Source organism: Marmota monax, unplaced genomic scaffold (genome assembly GCF_021218885.2).
Source record: "Marmota monax isolate L192 unplaced genomic scaffold, Marmota_monax_Labrador192_F-V1.1 WCK01_AAM20220418_F8-fsc00035, whole genome shotgun sequence".
NCBI lineage: Eukaryota > Metazoa > Chordata > Mammalia > Rodentia > Sciuridae > Marmota > Marmota monax.
The window spans coordinates 7478567-7496977 of NW_026691961.1; the positions used below are offsets into that span (position 1 = coordinate 7478567).

Genomic DNA, 18411 nt, shown 5'->3' on the forward strand with positions numbered 1-18411 from the left:
ATTGTTTCCTGGATAAGAAACTGCAGGGCCGGTCTCTGCGTGCAGTAGGGTACACCCTCAGAGTCTTCTCTGCTAAGGACAGACACCTCTAGAAGTCTTCCTTATTTTAAATTTAAATAGTTTTGATAACCTGCTTCAATGAAAGAAACCAGAAAGAAGTGGACTTTTGGAAACTGAAACCCCCAACCTTCCTCCTAGCCTGGGTGCCCCTGGGGTGGGGTAGGAGGCCACTTGGAAGCTGAGCCTTATCAGTCTTCACACTTGGGTTGCCAGAGGGCTAGGTGGGGCAGACAGACATATCTGCTACAGTCTTTTCCACTGTGGTGTTCCTACCCCACCAGAGAAGAGCTCAACAGTGGCAAGAATAATGTTAAATTCTGTACCATTTCCTGAGCTCCTGCAGTGACAGATGGCCCTTCCTAATGCTGACTATAACCCCCACATGAAGGTTAAAACAGTGGAGCTGGGCTCAGGGTCCCGGGGTTGCATTCTCAGACACTAGTCTAGAGATCTCTATCCTGGGCTTTGACTGAGTGGCCAAATGCCCATCTGAGCTTGACCCCAGCTCAGAATGTGCCTGGAGCTTGGAATTCTGCCCTCAGACCTTAGGTCCCACCATCCTGGACTCACTGCAGAGACTCCAATTCCTCCCACCACAGGAAACCAAGGCTGGCCCAGCCCAGCCAACATCCTAGGCAAATCAAACTACTGGGCCGGTTCCCTCCTCTGTTGAAACCCTGCACACGTTTCATAGTTTCCCTGAGCCTCTAATTCCTTATCTTTAAAATTAAATGATAATAAAATAAAACCCTCCCTCACAGAGTGGTTGTGAAGGTCCAGGGCCCAATGTGAAGAAAGTTTGGTGACTCCACCATCCATCCAGAATGAACTATCACCTCAGACACAAGACCTCAAGAAAAGGCTCTGAGGGCTGGGGATGTGGCTCAAGCGGTAGCGCGCTCGCCTGGCATGCGTGCGGCCCGGGTTCGATCCTCAGCACCACATACAAAATAAAGATGTTGTATCCGCCGATAACTAAAAAATAAATATTAAAAAAAAAAAAAAAAAAAAAAAAAAAAGGCTCTGAGATTCAATATAGTCTACAAGTCCCTGTCTCCTGGGCATTTGGCATTTGTTCAACCATTTTAAAGCTGAGTAATTCAGTGGCACTTAGCATATTCACAGTATTATAAACCATCTTCTAGTTATAGTTGTAGTTTTCAGTGCCCAAAGGAAATCCCCTGCACAAAGCACTGGCTCTCTATCCCCTTCCCCTGCCCTAAGAAGTACTCATCTACTCTCCATGGATTTGCCTGTTCTGGGCTTCATATACAAAGAATCATATGATATGTAGTCGCATGTGTCTGGCTCAAGTTTCATCCATGTAGGATTTGCTTTTGTTTGTTTGTTTTTGTATGCATGTGGTTTATTTTGGGGCTGGGGATTTAAACCAGGAACACTTATTACTGAGCTATATCCCCAGCCCTTTTTATTTTTAATTTGTTTTGAGACAAAGTCTTGCTTAGAGCCTTGATAAGTTGCTGAGGCTGGCTTTGAACTCATGATCCTCCCGCCTCAGCCTCTTAAGCCACTGGGATTACAGGCATGCACCACCATACATGACAAGTTTCATCCATGTTGTAGCATCTTATCAATACTTCATTTTTATAGCTGAACAATATCTCATTTTATAGAAATATCATTACCATGATGCATTTATCTATTCGTCCATTGATAAACATTCGGGTTGTTTCCAACTTTGGGCTACTGCACATAGAAGAATATAACATCTTTAAACAGGATAAGAGAATCACTAATTTAATGGCACTAATATCACAAATGTGTTCAACCACAATCAGCATAAGAGAGCAGAGGTGGAGCTGTGTGTATTGTAAGGGTTCTATGTTTGGGATCAGGGTCTTTGATGAAGGTCCAGGGCCCAGTGTGAAGAGAGTTTGGTGATTCCACCATCCATCCAGAATGAACTGTCACCTCAGACACAAGACCTCAAGAAAAGGCTCTGAGATACAATGTGGTCTACAAGTCCCTGTCTCCATGCTAGAGTCTTATCAGTCTACACCTTTAATGGCACTAATTTAATTAGTGCCATTAAATTAGTGATTCTCTTATCCTGTTTAAAGATGTCATATTCTTCTACGTGCAGTAGCCCAAAGTTGGAAACAACCTGAATGTTCATCAACAGATAAATGCATCATGATTACTTCATGGCTGTGGCATGCTTAGCTGCTAAGAAAGTTTCTGGGCAAAGGTACAGAATGCTTAGCTGCTGTGGCAATGCCCTGCATGAGGAGGCTCCATGCTAGAGTCTTATCAGCCTACACCTTGATCTCAGGCACTCAGCTTCTGGGTATTAAAGAAACTCTCTCATTAGACAATCACAATGTTTCACCAAGCTCCATTGCACCTAACCTGTCCACATAACAGTAACTTGAACAATGGACTTTTTGAGGGGTACACAAAGCTCCTAACATTGCATGTTGCAACTATAGTATGTAACTGAGGAATAAACTGCACAATGTTGCTAACCTGTAACCTGCCAAAGTGACACAATGAACACTACTGTACTACTGATGCCAGTGACCTAATGTAATTATTGAGGGGCTGGGGATGTGGCTCAAGCAGTAGCGTGCTCGTCTGGCATGCGTTCGGCCCAGGTTTGATCCTCAGCACCACATACAAACAAAGATGTTGTGTCCGCCGAAACTAAAAAAATAAACAAATAAATAAATAATATTTAAAAATTAAAAAAATAAAACTTGCCACTTAGAAGCATGAAACCAAAACAAAAAGCTGCAATAAAAAAGATTTAGAGACTTGATTTTAAAAAAAAGTAACTATTGATATAAATAAGGGTGGCAGCTTGGGCAAGAGGCCATTCTGCCCTTCTGCCTTTCTGACCATTCTGCCACCCTGCCATTCTGCCACTTTGCCATTCTGCCACTTTGCCTCTGCCTCCTTTTTGTTGTTGTTGTTGATTTGTTTGTTTTTCTGTGGTGCTGGGATGGAACCCAGGGCCTTGTGCATGCAAGGCAAGCACTCTACCAACTGAACTATATCCCCAGCCTGTCTCCTTTTGATTTCTTTACAGTGTATCTCAGTGATACAGCATTTGTTTAGCATGTGTGAGGACCTGGGCTCAATCCCAAGTAGCACAAAAAAATAAAAAAAGAGAGAGTCAGAGACAGAGAGGAGGCAAAGTACAGAGTCGGAGAAGAATAACAAGTAAAACTGACAAATTATATCCAGAACATTTTTTTTTTGTGTGTGTGTGTGTGTGTGTGGTGTGCTGGGGATGGAACCCAGGGCCTTGTGCATGCAAGGAAAGCACTCTACCAACTGAGCTATATCCCTAGCCCTATCCAGAACATCTTAAAAATTCCTGAGGAATAGTAAGACCAGCAACACAGTAGAGAAATGGGCATCTCTGAGACCTGTCAGGAAAGAAGAAAGACAACAATAGGAGACACAGGAGCAAGGCACAGTCTCACAGATCGTTGGGAAATTGTGCACCGAAATCACAGGCCAAGCCCTGCACCCCACTAGAAAGGCGAAGATCAAGGGCATGGCAGGTGCTCAAGAACGCAGAGCCCGGGCTGGGGATGTGGCTCAAGCGGTAGCGTGCAGCCCGGGTTCGATCCTCAGCACCACATACAAACAAAGATGTTGTGTCCGCCGATAACTAAAAAATAAATATTTTTTTTTTTTAAAGAGAGAGTGAGAGAGATAGAGGTAGAGAGAGAGAGAATTTTTTAATATTTATTTTTTAGTATTTGGCGGACACAACATCTTTGTTTGTATGTGGTGCTGAGGATCGAACCCGGGCCGCACGCATGCCAGGCGAGCGCGCTACCGCTTGAGCCACATCCCAGCCCCTAAAAATTAAATATTAAAAAATAAAAAAAAATGTTTATTAAAAAAAAAAGAACGCAGAGCCAAGGGAACTCCAGCTACTATGAACGTCTCCTCGTCAGCTGCTCTGAAGACACCTGGCCCTGTCTGCTGAAGTTGAAAAGACATGAGGTACAACCAAGCAACTCCACTCCTACGCACAAACCCCAGAGAACTCAGGCGCCTGGGTACCAGGCCACATATGCAAGAATGAAGAAAGCAACCCAAAGACACATTCACAATACAATGGAGTGAAGACAGACCACTACCCTGTGGCTGGTAAATATCACAGACGCTAGTAGGTAAGAAAGGACAGACACAAAAGGGGACATAGCCAGGTGCGATGGCACACACCTGCAATCCCAGCAAGTTGGAGGCTGAGGCAGGAGGATTGGGAGTTCATTGCCAGCCTCCACAACTTAGCAAGGCCCTAAGCAACTTAGCGAAACCTTGTCTCTAAATAAAATATTAAAAAGGGCTGGGAATGTGGCTCAGTGGTTAAGCACCCCTGGGTTCAACCCCCAGTACCAAAAAGGTGGGAGCACAATGTATCATTTCATTTATGATGGCCAAAGCATCGAGCACACACATGCATGCACACACACAAACACACACACACACTGGAACGGCTGAAGGATTTAGATGCATATATGGGTGGCTAAAAAGCTATTCAAGCCTGGCATAGTGGAGTACACCTATAATATCAGCAGCTCGAGAGCCTGAGGCAGGAGGATTGCAAGTTTGTAGCCAGCCTGGGCAACTTGGTGAGACCCTGTCACAAAACAAAATAAAAAATGTCTGGGAATATAACTCAACAGTGGAGCCCCCTGGTTCATTTTCCAGAGAAAGGAAAGCAGAAGGTAGAGATCATTCTTGGGGAGTGCTGGGGTTGAAGGTGAGCTTCATTAAACTTAAACTGTCATGTGCTGTATTCATAATGAAAAGAAAAGGAAAAGGAAACCTGCCCATGATGCTTTGCAGAATTTGGAAGTTTCAGAAACAAATAGCCTCCTGGGGAGTCCTGTCCTTGTGAGAACTCAGGATGGGAAGGGGCACATGCTCCCAGGAGGGTGAGAGGAGGTCGAGGGGTCAGTGTAGTTGGCAGCCATCATCCGCAGGACAGAGGGCTGCCTTGGAAGCAGGATCCTGGAATCCACCATCATTATCCTCTGTGAGGGAGAAGAGGAACCCTGCAGTGCTTCTGGCCACAAGTCCTCAGACACTGAAGTGGAGAGGCCCTCCCAGAGAGTCACTGAGCACTCTCTGTGACTGTCCCTCATGTAGCCAATTCCCCCCTACCCCCCAGACTTGTCTCCCCTGCTCCATGAATCTCCATCAGCTGACCTGAAGCTCCCTGCATAGTTTATTCATTCTGTCCTCTCCGCCCATCTATCCATCAGACTCTATATCAAACCTTGGCATCTTCCTCCTCTCTAGGAGTAAAGACTTACATAGGCCCACGTGCCCATGGGGGTCCAGCTGCCAGGCTGAGACACTCCAGGTGAGCATCCTGGGCCAGCTGTGGTCAGCAGCACTTGCCAGGACAGTTAACAAGCAAATGTAAGAGAATGCATGGTTGGGTACACCCCTGGTGGGTAGGACCCTCCAAGGAGATGGTGGGACAGTATGAAATGTAAGAAAGACCAGGAAGAATTCCGATTTCTTCACATCCTCCCCAGAACTTTTTTCATTTTTAAAATTTTTAAGTATTTATCTTCTGCTTGCTGCAGATGGAACCCAGGGCCCTGCACATACAATGCAGGTGCTCTCCCACTGAGCTGACCCCAACATTTGCCTTTTCAATTATGATCATCCTAGTAGGTGTGATGTGGTCTCTGTGATTTTGATTTACATTTTCCTAATAACTAATGATGTTGAGCATCTTTTCCATGTGCTTATTGGCCATCTGTCTTTAGAGTTTCTGAGCTGGGAATTGAACCCAGGATCTTGCTAAATATGTGCTACCCACTGAACTTCACCCCAGCCCTGTCTCTACATTTTAAAGACAGCCAGAGAATGGGTTTTGTTTGCTACCTGAGACAGACACGCTCCACCTGAGACAGACCCAGAACAGCTTCCCTCATTGCTGGGTTAACAGGATCCTTGTTTTCTTAGAGGAAACAGAAATTAGAGACAAAGGGGGAAGAGGCTAGTACAGGCATCATGGTGGTGCATTCTGGCCCCCAGTTTGCAATTCTGAAGTGGATAAGGACAGTACAGGACTGAACTTCAAATGCAGGATGACCTCCTGGGATGGCTGGGCCCCTATCTCTCCTAGATTCTGAGTCAGACTATGGCCACCGCCCCCTCTAAGGTCAGCAGGGGGTAGGAGTTGATAGCCCCTCACCCCCAATAGTCCCAGACTGCCCATTGTCACTCCGATAACAGACTCCACTCCCAGAACCCCTTTCCCACTCCCAACCAATAGCCCAGCCAGACTGGGCTCCTGACTCTGTACATATAAGGGGACCCTGGGGAGTAAGCATCACTAGGCTACTCCTAAGTGCACCAGCTCCAGCACAGCCACTGACCCTCATTGCCATGTCTCTGACCAAGAGCGAAAGGGCCATCATCATGTCCATTTGGGACAAGATCTCCATGCAATCTGAGATCATCGGCACTGAGACTCTGGAGAGGTGAGCACCATACAGGGTGACCTGAGTGACCAGGTCAGAGGCCAGGGAGAGATGGTAAGGAGAGGTCAGTGAGAAAGGGTGGGTAGCACAAGTTCCTGAGGAAGGGTCACCAGGAGTGTCAACAGGAGACAGTGTGAACTGTGATGTGACTCAGTGGTAAAGTGCTTGTCTAGCATGCAAAAGGCCCTAGGTTCAACCCCCAGCACTGAAAAGAAAGAAAGAAGGGAAGGGGGGAGGGAGGGAGGGAGGACAAAGATGAAAATGAGTGGCAGTGAGGAGGGGGTTAGGGCCAGCCAGTTGAAGAGGAGGTGGGAGCTGAAGGCAGAGCTGTCTCAGTCCTCAGTAGCTCAAACATCTGTTGAACGAATGAATGAATGAATGATGGACACTGAGGGAGAGGCAGTGTCTTGCCACACTGGAGCCTGGGCAATGGGAAAAATCAGCAACACCGACCCTTTGTTTTATTTTATTATTGGCACAGGGGATTGAACCCAGGGACACTAAATCACTGAGCCACATCCCCAGCCCTTTTCATGTAAAATTTTGAGACAGGGTCTCATAAAATTGCTTAGGGCTTCGCTAAATTGCTGAGGCTGGCTTTGAACTCGTGATCCTCCTGCCTCAGCCTCCTGAGCCGCTGGGATTACAGGCGAGGGCCTCCGTGTCAGCAACTGGATGGTTTTGTATTAATATCTCAAAACACTGCGTTAAAATGTGATTTTCCTAAGTTTTGATTTTGGGGGCACCCCTGATTTGATCCACTGCAAGTACTGGTCAGTCTCTGGTCTTTTCAACCCCCGCGCAACAGAAGCCTCCCCAGCTCACTCCCCCGACCTTTCGGCAGGCTGTTCTCAAGCTTCCCGCAGACCAAGACCTACTTCCCGCACTTCGACCTGCACCCAGGGTCGCCACAGCTGCGCACGCACGGCTCCAAGGTGGTGGCCGCCATCGGCGATGCAGTCAAGAACATCGACAACATCGCCAGCGCCCTGACCAAGCTGAGCGAGCTGCATGCCTACATCCTGCGCGTGGACCCGGTCAACTTCAAGGTGGGCAAGTGGTCTGGGGTTCCGGTTGGGCGGGCCACCGGGGTGGGAGCAAGCGCGGGCGGGGCCTGGACGGGGCACGCCCCGCCTACATCTAGCAGAGCTTTACTTGCCCACGCAGCTCCTGTCCCACTGTCTGCTGGTTACCCTGGCTGCGCACTTCCCTGCCGAATTTACTGCTGAGACCCACGCCGCCTGGGACAAGTACCTGTCTATCTTGTCCTCCGTCCTCACTGAGAAATACCGTTGAGCGCCGCCGTCGGGACCCCTCCCTTGCCCCAGAGCCCTCCCGCAACCCCCAATAAATTAGATGAGAATGGAACCACCTGGGTCCTGCGTTCTTAGTACTGGAGGGGAGGAGGGGAGACGCTGGGGGATGCGTTGGGGCATCGTAGGAATGCGGTCGACACTGGGGTCATCCTTGCCTAGAGGATACTCCGAGGGTGGTTTGGGGAGGGTCTTGGCCCAGAGCACCCCAGCACTGGGAGCATAGCATCCCGTGTGGTCTCCTCAGGTCGCACATGCATTTGCGACTCTCCCTGCCCTCCCAAACAGCCAAGAGTTTATGGTTTTGCTTCGCATAGTGGGTGCGGGTCTGCACTCCTGAGGTCCCAACTCCGGATACCCTGGTTGCGGTGGACCTGAAGCTGTTCCCTCTCCCAACCAGGGATCCGCATCTCTGTTCCTTTATGTCTCCTCTTCTCCCTACTGGAGGCTCCCTCTGCTGCAGACATTGCTGGGCGCCAGTTTAGTCCCTCCCTCCGAGAATCTCATGGCATGGGGGTAGGAGTGGAAATGGCCACAATTTGGCAGTGCAGGTTTGAACCTGGTTCACACTGACAAGCTGTGTGATCTGCACTTGCCTGAGCTCTCTGAGCCTCATGCATAAGATGGATTCACTAGATCTTTGATACAATTTTTGAGATCATAATGCAGGGTCTATGCCCAGCAGGCTCATGAACACCCTACACCCCAGCACTACATTTCAGACTCTGCAGCTTGCCTTTCCAAGGTGTGTGCTCATCCAAGACTGGTCTCCACACTCCCTGGCCAACTTAGGGAGGGCAAGAATCTTGGGGTCCAGCCTTTGCAGTGTTTCCCAAGCTGAGGATCCCTCTGTGAAGCAGCACAGTGCCAGGCCTGAAGAGGGATGCTGGAAGATGAACCCTGGCTTTGGCTCTGTTTAGGCCCCCAAGAAGTCAGTGCCGAGGATCAGGGAGAGAAGGGAATTTGGAGGACTCTAGGTCCCGGGGGAAGTCTAGTGTGAAAGCAGCTGGTATTCCATTCTGGAAAGGATTGCTTTCTCCTCCCCATCCCAGCAAACAGGTACATCAAATGTGCCCTGGGTCTGGGCCACACCTGGGTGCATTATGAGATTAGGCGGGGGGGGGGGGTCTCAGAAACTCATGCTAAGAATCACAGGATGGGTGAAGTTGCAATACAGAAAGCCAGGTCTCTAAGGTAGCATGGAAATACAGCTAGGACCCACCCACCCCTATGCCCCTCCCATATGGGCACCTCCTAGTGGGGTTGCCAGCCAGTGAACTCAGCCCTGGGACATGACCCTTCACTAGGCTATAAAAGCTCTGAATTCTAGCAGAGCATAGAAGGGCACACCTATAATCCACATGGCTTGGGAGGCTCAGGCAAGAGGATCGCAAGTGCAAAACCTACTCAGCAACTGAGCAAAGTCCTAAGCAACTTAGCAAGACCCTGTATCTAAATAAAAATACAAAATAGGGCTGGGGATGTAGCTCAGTGGTTGAGTGCCCCTGAGTGATATCCTCAGTACCAAAAAAAAGAGAGAGAACCCAACGTTGCACTGTCTCCTGCTGACAAAGCCAACTCAGAGCTGTCTGGGACAAGGTTGGCAGCCATGGTACAAGCATGGTGTACATACCCTAGAGAACTGAGGACCCTTCTCCCATCGAGCCTCAGGTCCAACGCCTGCCCCATCGCCAACTCCTAACTGGCTGGCTGCACTTCTCTGATCCCAACTCACATGCCGCTTCAACCCACAGGTTGCTAAGGATCCTCCCACCACCAAGACCTGCTTCCTCCAATTTGATCTATTCTCTGGCTCTGCCCAGGTCAAGGCCTAGGTGAGACGGTGGCCAGCATGCTGACTAACACACAGGCCACATAGATGACCTGGAGTTGGCCCTAAGTGACCTGAGGGATGTGCATGCCCACCAGCTGTGTGTGGATCTGGTCAATCTTAATGTGACCACTAGGACGTGATCTGGCAGCCACAGCCAGCCTTGTCACAGGACAGAGAACTCATGGTTCACAGGATGTAGATGTCTGTGGCCTTCAGTCTCTACCACTGCCACAGTCTCTACCACCACTAATGGCACTTTCTCCACAGCTCCTGAACCACTGCCTGCTGGTGACCATGGCAACTCACCACCTGGAAGAATTCACCCCTGTGTGGATGCTGCTCAGATGATGGACATTCAGCCTGTGAAAAGCCTAGGATCAGGGGAGGTGGTGTGGGCTGGCCTTTGCCATTGCTCACGGGAGCCCAGCCCATGGCTAGGATGCTTGGACATCTGAGATGGCATTGAGCTCATGCACAGCAAATGCCAGCAACCACCCACCCCAATTGGCAGGCTGCTGCCAAGGAGATGGCGGAGAGTGGGGAAAAGAACCTCTGACCCGCAGAGTGTGGGTGAGGCGCGGCTGGCCAGGCCTGGCTGCTTATTAACCCGGTGCCAGCCAATAAGTGTAGCTAGGCTGGGCAGGTCCCAAACACCCGGGCCATAAAAAGCATTGCATTCTGTTGGTCCAGCACGCTTCTGGTTCTGACACGGACTCAGAAAGAAATCACCATGGTGCTGTCTCCTGCTGACAAGACCAACGTCAAGGCTGTTTGGAACAAGATTGGCAGGCTTGACACGTACGGTTGGGAAGCACTGGACAGGTGAGTGTTCTCTTCTGCCCTGCTAGGTCCCCAGGTACAACACCCAGTGACTAGCTGGCACCCTACCTGTTATGCCCCCAACCTCCTTGACTTCCCCCACCCACCACTTTCTCACTGCAGGATGTTCATGTCCTTCCCCACCACCAAGATCTACTTCGCCCACTTTGATCTGAGCCCTGGCTCTGCCCAGATCCAGCAGCAAGGCAAAAAGGTGGCTGATGCTCTGGCCCTTGCTGCAGCCAACATGGACGACCTGCCTGGTGCCCTGTCCTCCCTGAGCGATCTGCATGCGCGTGTGGACCCGGTCAACTTCAAGGTGAGTGCTGGCACTGGGCCAGGACAGGTGGGACAGGTGGAGGGCGCAGGTGGCAGGGCAGAGAACATCACCGTTAGGTGAAGCACAGATGCCAGTGGCCTTTACCACCACGGACAGCCCTTCCTCTCTCCACAGCTCCTGACCCACTCCCTGCTGGTGAGCCTCGCCACTAACTACCCAGAGGAATTCAACCCTGCGGTGCATGCCTCCCTGGACAAGTTCTTGGCCTCTGTGAGCACCGTGCTGACCTCCAAATACCGTTAAGCTAGAAACTTGATGGCCACACCCATCCATGCCAGCCTTGCCTCCCGGCCAGGCCTCCTCCACTCCTGGCACCTGCACCTCTTGGCCTTTGAATAAAGTCTGAGCGGGTTTGCAGCCTGTGTGCCCTGGTTCTCTGTGTCTGCTGCATGCCATGATTGGGGTGGTTCTACTTATCTTGGACCAAGGACCCTTATGGGGAGGGGAGGGGTGCTGAGTTGGACCTACTCCAGAGAAGGCTCTGAACCACACCCCAGTCCTGAAAAGCGCCAGACCTCCCAGGGTCCCTCAGAGGGGACAGGGGAGGAGACTCCAATGTCAACACCCTTTTCCGGACTGACCGATCCCCGTTAAACATACAACCTAGGCCAAAACCAAAGGAGCTGGCCTCAATGGCACATGCCTGTAATCTGGAAGTTACTCTGGAGGCTGAGGCAGGAGGAGTATTGCAAGTTTGAGGCCAGTGTGAGCAACATGGCAGGACCTTGTCTCAAAACACACATGCAAACTAAAATAGGCTGCTCCAGATGCAAAAGCAGGTGCCAGAAAATCTGACTCCCACCAGAGGGTAGGTGTGCTAAAGTGAGTGTGCTGTTCCCAGCTGTCCTACCTCTGTCACAGTGACCCTCAGAGAGCAGGTCCACAGTCAGGCAAGGAGAGGGTGGGCTGGCTGGAGCAGACAGGGTGCCCTCGGGAGCTTACGGGCAGAGCAGAGTGTTGCTCCCTCCCTGCAAATCCTGAGGCACAGTGACAGATCAGATGTCCCCAGCCCAGTTCCCCCCTATACCCTGGCTCACTGTCACACATTCTCTGGCCCTGAGGCACTGAGCCATCCTGGGGATCTCCCTGAGGATCTGCCCCTCCTGTTGTTGGCTGCGGTCAGGTATGCCCCTGGCCCAGATGCGGCATCTCAGGCTCCACCCTGGGATCCTGAACACCATGCCTGGCTTCACTGCCCCAGGGCCTTCAGGCCAACCGCCAAAGTGAGCCTGCTCACACTGCACTGGGCGGAACTCGGAGGAGAGCAAGGGCCCCATTCACCACTTTCTGGTCATGGGCCTCTCGGAACTGCTAGGGTGTCCCCTTTTTCCTCTCTCCCATTCACTCCTCTGCCTCTTAGCCAACCCATTTTTATTCAAACCTTGAAAATGCTTAAGGAATAAACTGACATCCATCAATGCTTCCTCTCTCTCTCTCTCTCTCTCACCCTCCCCCCGCGGCCACACACACAACATACACACACACTTTTTTTCCATTATTCAAAGCAGGGAAACAGACCCTGTACCCTGTCTCCCTACCTCACAGAAATCAAAGTGAACATCTAGGGACTGAGTTATGTGGCTTCCATCTGTACCAAGAGGACACTGGTATGGCTGATCCCTCATGTTTGTTTGTTTGTATGTTTGTTTGTTTCTTTCTTTCTTTCAATTGGGTCTCCTAGTTTGCCCAGAATGGCCTTGAATTCCTGGGCTCAAGAGATGCTCCTGACTGAGCCTCCCAAGTATCTGGGAATATAGACATTCGTCATAAAGCCCAGCTTCATTCCAGTTTGCTGATCATTTCTCTTAACTTTCTGTAAAGATTTTTTATCACCTGTTCTCATAAGTTGTTTTTATTTTATTTTGGGTTTTTAAAAAAATTTTTTTTAGTTGTATATGGACAAGACATTTATTTTATTCATTTATTATTATTTTTTTAATGTGGTGCTGAGGACAGAACCCAGTGCCTCACACATGCTAGGTAAGCACTCTACCACTGAGCCACAACCCCAGTCGCTAGTTTTTTCTTTCACTGCAGTACTGGGAATTGAACTCAGGAGTGCTCTGCCATGGTGCTACATCCTCAGCCTTTTTAAAAAATTTGAGACAGGGTCTCACTCAGTGACCCAGGCTGGCCTGTAACTTGTGATCTCCCTACTTCAGTCTCCAAGGTAACTAGGATTATAGACATATCCCATGGTGCCTGGTATCCTTTTTTCTGTCACAGGACTGGGAATCAGACCCAGGGGCTCACCCATTCTGAGCACAAACTACCACAGAGCTCTATCCCAGCCCTTTTACTTTCTGCTTGGCGGGGCTTTTGTTGTTGGTTTGTTTCGGTTATGAGATGGGGTCTCACTGTGTTTCTGAGGCTGCTCTCAAATTCCTGGGATCGAGTGATCTTCCCATCTCTGTTCCATCCCCCTGAGTAGCTGAGACTACAAGCATGTGCCACCACAACTGGCTCCCAGCCCTCTTTCTTATTTACACACGAGGGTTCTTTTCACATGAAGGATGCAAGTCAGGTCCGATGCGGTGGCACACACCTGTAAATCCCAGCTGCTTGGGAGGATGAGGTAGGAGGATCACAGTTTGAGGCCAGCCTGGGCAACTTCATGAGACCCTTTCTCAAAGGAACAGATAAAATGGGATGTAGCTCAGTGGTAGAGCACCTGGTTTCAATCCCCCATCCTGCCAAATAAATAAATAAAAATAAAACATGCAAAAGGTGCAAAAGAATGCAAATCTGACAGCTACTCTGATGCCTCAAGTCAGAGGATTACTTGAGCTGGGGATTTGTGACCATCCTGGGCAACATAGAAAGACCTTGTCTCAAAGAGAGAGGGACAGAGAGAATACATTAAGTGTTTGGTTGAAATATGTTCCACAGACTAAGATTTGTCTTAAAGGGCTCATGTAGGGCCAGGCTTGGTGGCACCCATCTATAATCTCAGCTACTTAGGAGGCCGAGGGAGGAGAATCCCAAGTTTGAATCCAGCATCAGCAAGTTAGGGGGACCCTGTCTCAAAATAACAACTAAAAAGGGCTAGAGATGTAGCTCAATGGTAGAACACCCCTGAGTTCAACCCCAGTATGAGGTGGGTGAAGGCCCAGGTGGTGAAGAGATTGGAGCAAGATGCAGAGAGAAGGTGGTCCCAGGTCTGGAGCAGGTGTCTTGGGTGCCTCTGAGTCCCCAGCATCTTATCCTTCTCATCCTTCAGAGTCAGGACTAAGCATGGGGCTGTGAGCAGAGTCAGGAAAGGTTGCAGGGTCGGAAAGGGAAGGTGGGAAGAGCAGGGTCCTGGGGAACTGCTAAGGCAGGCCTAGCTCTGCCCTCTCTGGCCAAGGCAGTTTAGCCCTCACTAATCCCCAGACAACCAGGGCGGGCTTCTCTCCAGTAAGGGTCCTGGGGAAGGGACTGGCACAGCAGTGGGTGGAAGGGTGCCACCCAGGCCACTTCAGAACTAGTTCTTCCTCCGGGCCCAGGGCAAGACACATGGGTGAACTCTCATCCCCTCTGCTCCTCAGTACCCTCCACCCACCACAAGCCCAAGGGACCATCACTTGTCACCAGCAAAGGGACCAGGGCAGGACCTGCTGGCACTCCGGTCCCTCTCACTGCTTCAGGGAGGTCCCTCTGTCTTCAGTCTAAAGCCTCTAGCCAGTCTCCCCACAGGCTCCCCAACCTCTGCTCCATAGCCACAGGGACCTCCTCTCCCTGCCCCTGGAGGCAAGCCTCTGCCTTCTCCTCCCAAGCCCCACCTCCAGTCTAGCCTCCACCAGGAAGCCCACCCTGACCCTCAGGCTAAACTAGGTTTCCTCAGTGCCCTTCCCAAGGTGTGAAAGTGGACGTGTACTTCTGTGACGCCCAGGTGACAGTACAGGTTCCTAAAGGGCCGGATGCTCAGGTCTTGCTCAGCCTGCACCTGTGCTTATCACTGTAACCCCACTTAAAGCAAGTCTGGCACCATCTGGATAGCTGGGCTGTCACTGTGAACAAGAACCACTAGTCCAGTGGGGCAGAGGCTATCATTTGCCCAGCTGCACAGGGGCTGAGCAGAGGAGAGCCCCCACTGAGAGTCCATGACCTCGGGCCGCAACAACCCCACCAGCTAAGGGAGCTGGAGCCTGGTGCGCCCTATTCAAGCGCTGCCAGTTTCGTGCATGGGTGCATCTTCCTTCCTTGTGCCTGTCAGTCAGACGCAATGGCTATCTGTGGAAAGAAATGGGGCTGCTGAGGGCTGTTGCGGGGATGGTGGGCAGGGCACCATTGTGGGGGCACCTCTCTCTGTCCCGACTGGGAAAAGCTTCTCTTGCTTCCCGCATGCTTCCAAATTCACCCGTTATCCTGCTCAGGTGAGGCACATCTGTTGTGTGCTAAGCCTAGGATCAGGGGAGGTGGTGTGGGCTGGCCCTTGCCGGTGCTCACAGGAGTCCAGCCCATGGCTGGGATCATCGGACATCCGAAATGGCACTGAACTCGTGCGCTGCAAGAACCCCAACGGGCAGCTAGTGCCTAGCATGCCCCTTCCAAGAGGGCGGCGGGGAGTGAGGAAGGAACCCCCGTTGGTCCCAGTGCGGGTGAGGCCCAGCTGGCTGGACGCGCCAGTCTGCCCCCTGCTGGCCAGGCCTGGCTGCTCAGTCACTCGGTGCCAGCCAATAAGCGAGGCTGGGCTGGGCGGGTCCCAAATACCTGGGCCATAAAAGCGAAGCGCTCTGTTGGTCCAGCACGCTTCTGGTTCTGACACGGACTCAGAAAGAAATCACCATGGTGCTGTCTCCCGCTGACAAGACCAACGTCAAGGCTGCCTGGGAGAAGATTGGCGGCCACGGTGCTGCATATGGTGCGGAGGCCCTGGAGAGGTGAGCGCCTTCCTCTGCCCTGCTCGGTCCCGGGGTTCAACACCCGCCCCAGTGACCAGCTGGCACCCTACCTGTTATGCCCCCATCCTCCTCGACTTCGCCCACACGCTGCTTTCTCCTTGCAGGATGTTCCTGTCCTTCCCCACCACCAAGACCTACTTCCCCCACTTTGACCTGAGCCACGGCTCCGCCCAGATCCAGGGCCATGGCAAGAAGGTAGCCGATGCCCTGGCCAACGCAGCGGCCCACGTTGACGACTTGCCTGGCGCCCTGTCCGCTCTGAGCGATCTGCACGCGCACAAGCTGCGTGTGGACCCGGTCAACTTCAAGGTGAGCGCTGGGGCCGGGAAAGTCTGGGAGGGACGGGCTGAGGGCGCAGGTGGCAATGTGGCAGGGCAGAACGTTAGGTGGAACACAGATGGCAGTGCCTCTATTGCCACTGACGGCCCTTCCTCTCTCCACAGCTCCTGAGCCACTGCCTGCTGGTGACCCTGGCTGCTCACCACCCGGCCGAATTCACCCCTGCTGTGCATGCCTCCCTGGACAAGTTTTTGGCCTCTGTGAGCACCGTGCTGACCTCCAAATACCGTTAAATTGGAGCCCCCGCGGGCCTTGCCCATCCATGCCCGTCAGGCCTCCTAGCCAGTTCCTCCTCCCCTCCTTGCACCTGCACCTCTTGGTCTTTGAATAAAGTCTGAGTGTGCGGCAGCCTGTGTGCCCTGGGTTCTTTGTGTCCGCCTAGATCCCAAGATTGGGGGTTGGTGGCTTCTTGGGAACACATCAAAGACCTCTATGTATCTGGAGAGGACAAGAAAAGTTAAGGGAGGGAGGGACAGAAAGAAGCCGGGTTTGGAACCAGTTCTGGTGGCTGCCCAGGATTCGCTGGACACCCCTCCACCCAGCAGAGCTGTGCTGTAGTTCCTCCCAGCATTTCATTCCAGGGCCTTGAAGATTTAACACAAGTTGGCGGCAATACTTACTGCCTTTGCTCCTCCTGTTCATATTTTATCACACATGCACACACAATTACACTCAAATGGCCCAGCAAGCTGGGCAATGTGGTACATGCTGATAATTCCAGCTATCCAGTAGGCAGATGCAGGAGGACTCTAAGTTGGAGGACAGACTGAGCAATTTAGCAAGAATCTGCCTCAAAACAAATAAACAAAAATGGCTGGGAGTTAGGCTTAGAGCACTTGTCTTACATGGGGTTGAGGGAAATTGGCCCAGCTCTCCCAGGGACCTTCCCAGAGAAGGATGGTGGTGAGGAAGCCACACTTCCTCAGAGTAACACTGAATCCTCTCCCTTCAGAGATCAGTCTCCCTAAAACCCCCAAATTCTCTCACAGTTCTGATAAGTTTAAGGGTGAGCAGGAATTGCAGATGCCATACCATTTTCTGGAGCTACCAACCCAGGATGTCCATTCTATGAATACTGTAGTCCTGGGGCCATGAAAGTCAGGAGACTCATCCTCTGGGCCCAGCCCCATGTCCACTCAGCTGCCCCATGTCATTGGGTGCTCCTGTCCCAGTGGAGCAGTAGAAAGAAGATCCAGAGCTAGGGAGACCTGGCTGACCTACCCCACATACTTCCTCCTAGCAGAGCAGGCCCAGGGCATGGGTATCAGAGGGAAGACTTGAGGGCCATCCGGCCCCAGCCCTCCACTTAAAAACACGGTTCATGGGGCTCAGTGGTAGAGCCCTTGTCTAGTATGTATGAGGCACTGGGTTTGATCTTCAGCACCACATAAAAATAAATAAAATTGAGGTATTGTGTCCATCTACAACTAAAATATTAAGAAACAACAAAACCCTCTTTCTGCCCTAAGCCCAAGACTCATCCTTACTATACTCTTTGACTCAGTAGAGTTCCAGGTAGGAGCCATCTTTGTTTTTGTTTTCGTACTGGGGATTGAACTCAGGAGTGCTCAACCACTGAGCCACATCTCCAGCCCTATTTTGTATTTTATTTAGAGGCAGGGTCTGAGTTGCTTATCACCTTGCTTTTGCTGAGGCTGGCTTTTAACTTGTGATCTTCCTGCCTTGGCCTTCCGAGCCACTGGGATTACAGGCATGCCCCACTGCGCTGGATGATGGATGGGCCCAGGCACAGCTCCATCTTTGATATTTTGTTTTATCATGGAGGCCTCAGCTACGGTGGAAACACATCAAATGTACATCAGTGGACACATGTGCACACAAAATGTGGCTTAAAATTTAGGCATAAAAAGAAATAAAATTTGCAGGATGTGGACAAATCGTGAAAACATTATGCTGAGTGAAAGAAGCCAGACCCTGAAGACTACATATCATATAATCTCATTTATATGATATGTAAATCATATGATATATAAAATATGATATATAAATCCCAGTTATTTGGGAGGCTGAGGAAGAAGGATCACAAGTTTTAAGCCAACCTGGGCAACTTAGCAAGATCCTGTTTCAAAATAAAAAATATAAGGGCTGGGAATGTAGTTCAGTGGTAAAGCACCATTGTATTGAATAAGGAGGAGGAGGAGAATAAGGAGAGGAAGGGGAGGGAGAAGGCCAGCTAGCCTATAAGCAGAATAAGCAGGTCTGTGGGGGAAAGAAGCAGATTGGAGGTAACCAGGAGCTAAAAGAAGGGGATTGGGCAGTTACTGCTAATGGCTGAGTTTCTGTTTAGCATGATGAAAAAGCTCTGAAACTAGACATT

At 50.8% G+C, this 18411-nt stretch overlaps 3 protein-coding genes across 4 annotated transcripts; all 3 read left to right on the forward strand.

The window, feature by feature from the left end:
• The first annotated feature begins 6450 nt into the window (after positions 1–6450).
• Positions 6451–7906, forward strand: LOC124090293 (hemoglobin subunit zeta-like). Its single transcript, XM_046440868.2, has 3 exons — positions 6451–6545; positions 7390–7594; positions 7713–7906. The coding sequence occupies exons 1-3, from the start codon at positions 6451–6453 to the stop codon at positions 7839–7841; spliced, it is 429 nt and encodes a 142-aa protein (XP_046296824.1). The 3' UTR covers positions 7842–7906.
• A 2438-nt stretch (positions 7907–10344) lies between these two features.
• On the forward strand, positions 10345–11208 carry LOC124090283 (hemoglobin subunit alpha-like). Of its 2 annotated transcripts, none has more exons than XM_046440844.2 (3): positions 10345–10514; positions 10635–10830; positions 10948–11208. In XM_046440844.2, the coding sequence occupies exons 1-3, from the start codon at positions 10423–10425 to the stop codon at positions 11092–11094; spliced, it is 435 nt and encodes a 144-aa protein (XP_046296800.1). In that variant the 5' UTR covers positions 10345–10422; the 3' UTR covers positions 11095–11208. The 2 variants fall into 2 exon arrangements, with proteins under 2 accessions (XP_046296800.1, XP_046296810.1); XM_046440854.2 differs by having other exon boundaries at positions 10349–10514; positions 10966–11208.
• Positions 11209–15556: 4348 nt separating this feature from the next.
• Positions 15557–16421, forward strand: Hba1 (hemoglobin subunit alpha 1). The gene is made up of 3 exons (XM_046440878.2): positions 15557–15713; positions 15839–16043; positions 16178–16421. The coding sequence occupies exons 1-3, from the start codon at positions 15619–15621 to the stop codon at positions 16304–16306; spliced, it is 429 nt and encodes a 142-aa protein (XP_046296834.1). The 5' UTR covers positions 15557–15618; the 3' UTR covers positions 16307–16421.
• The last annotated feature ends 1990 nt before the right edge of the window (positions 16422–18411 follow it).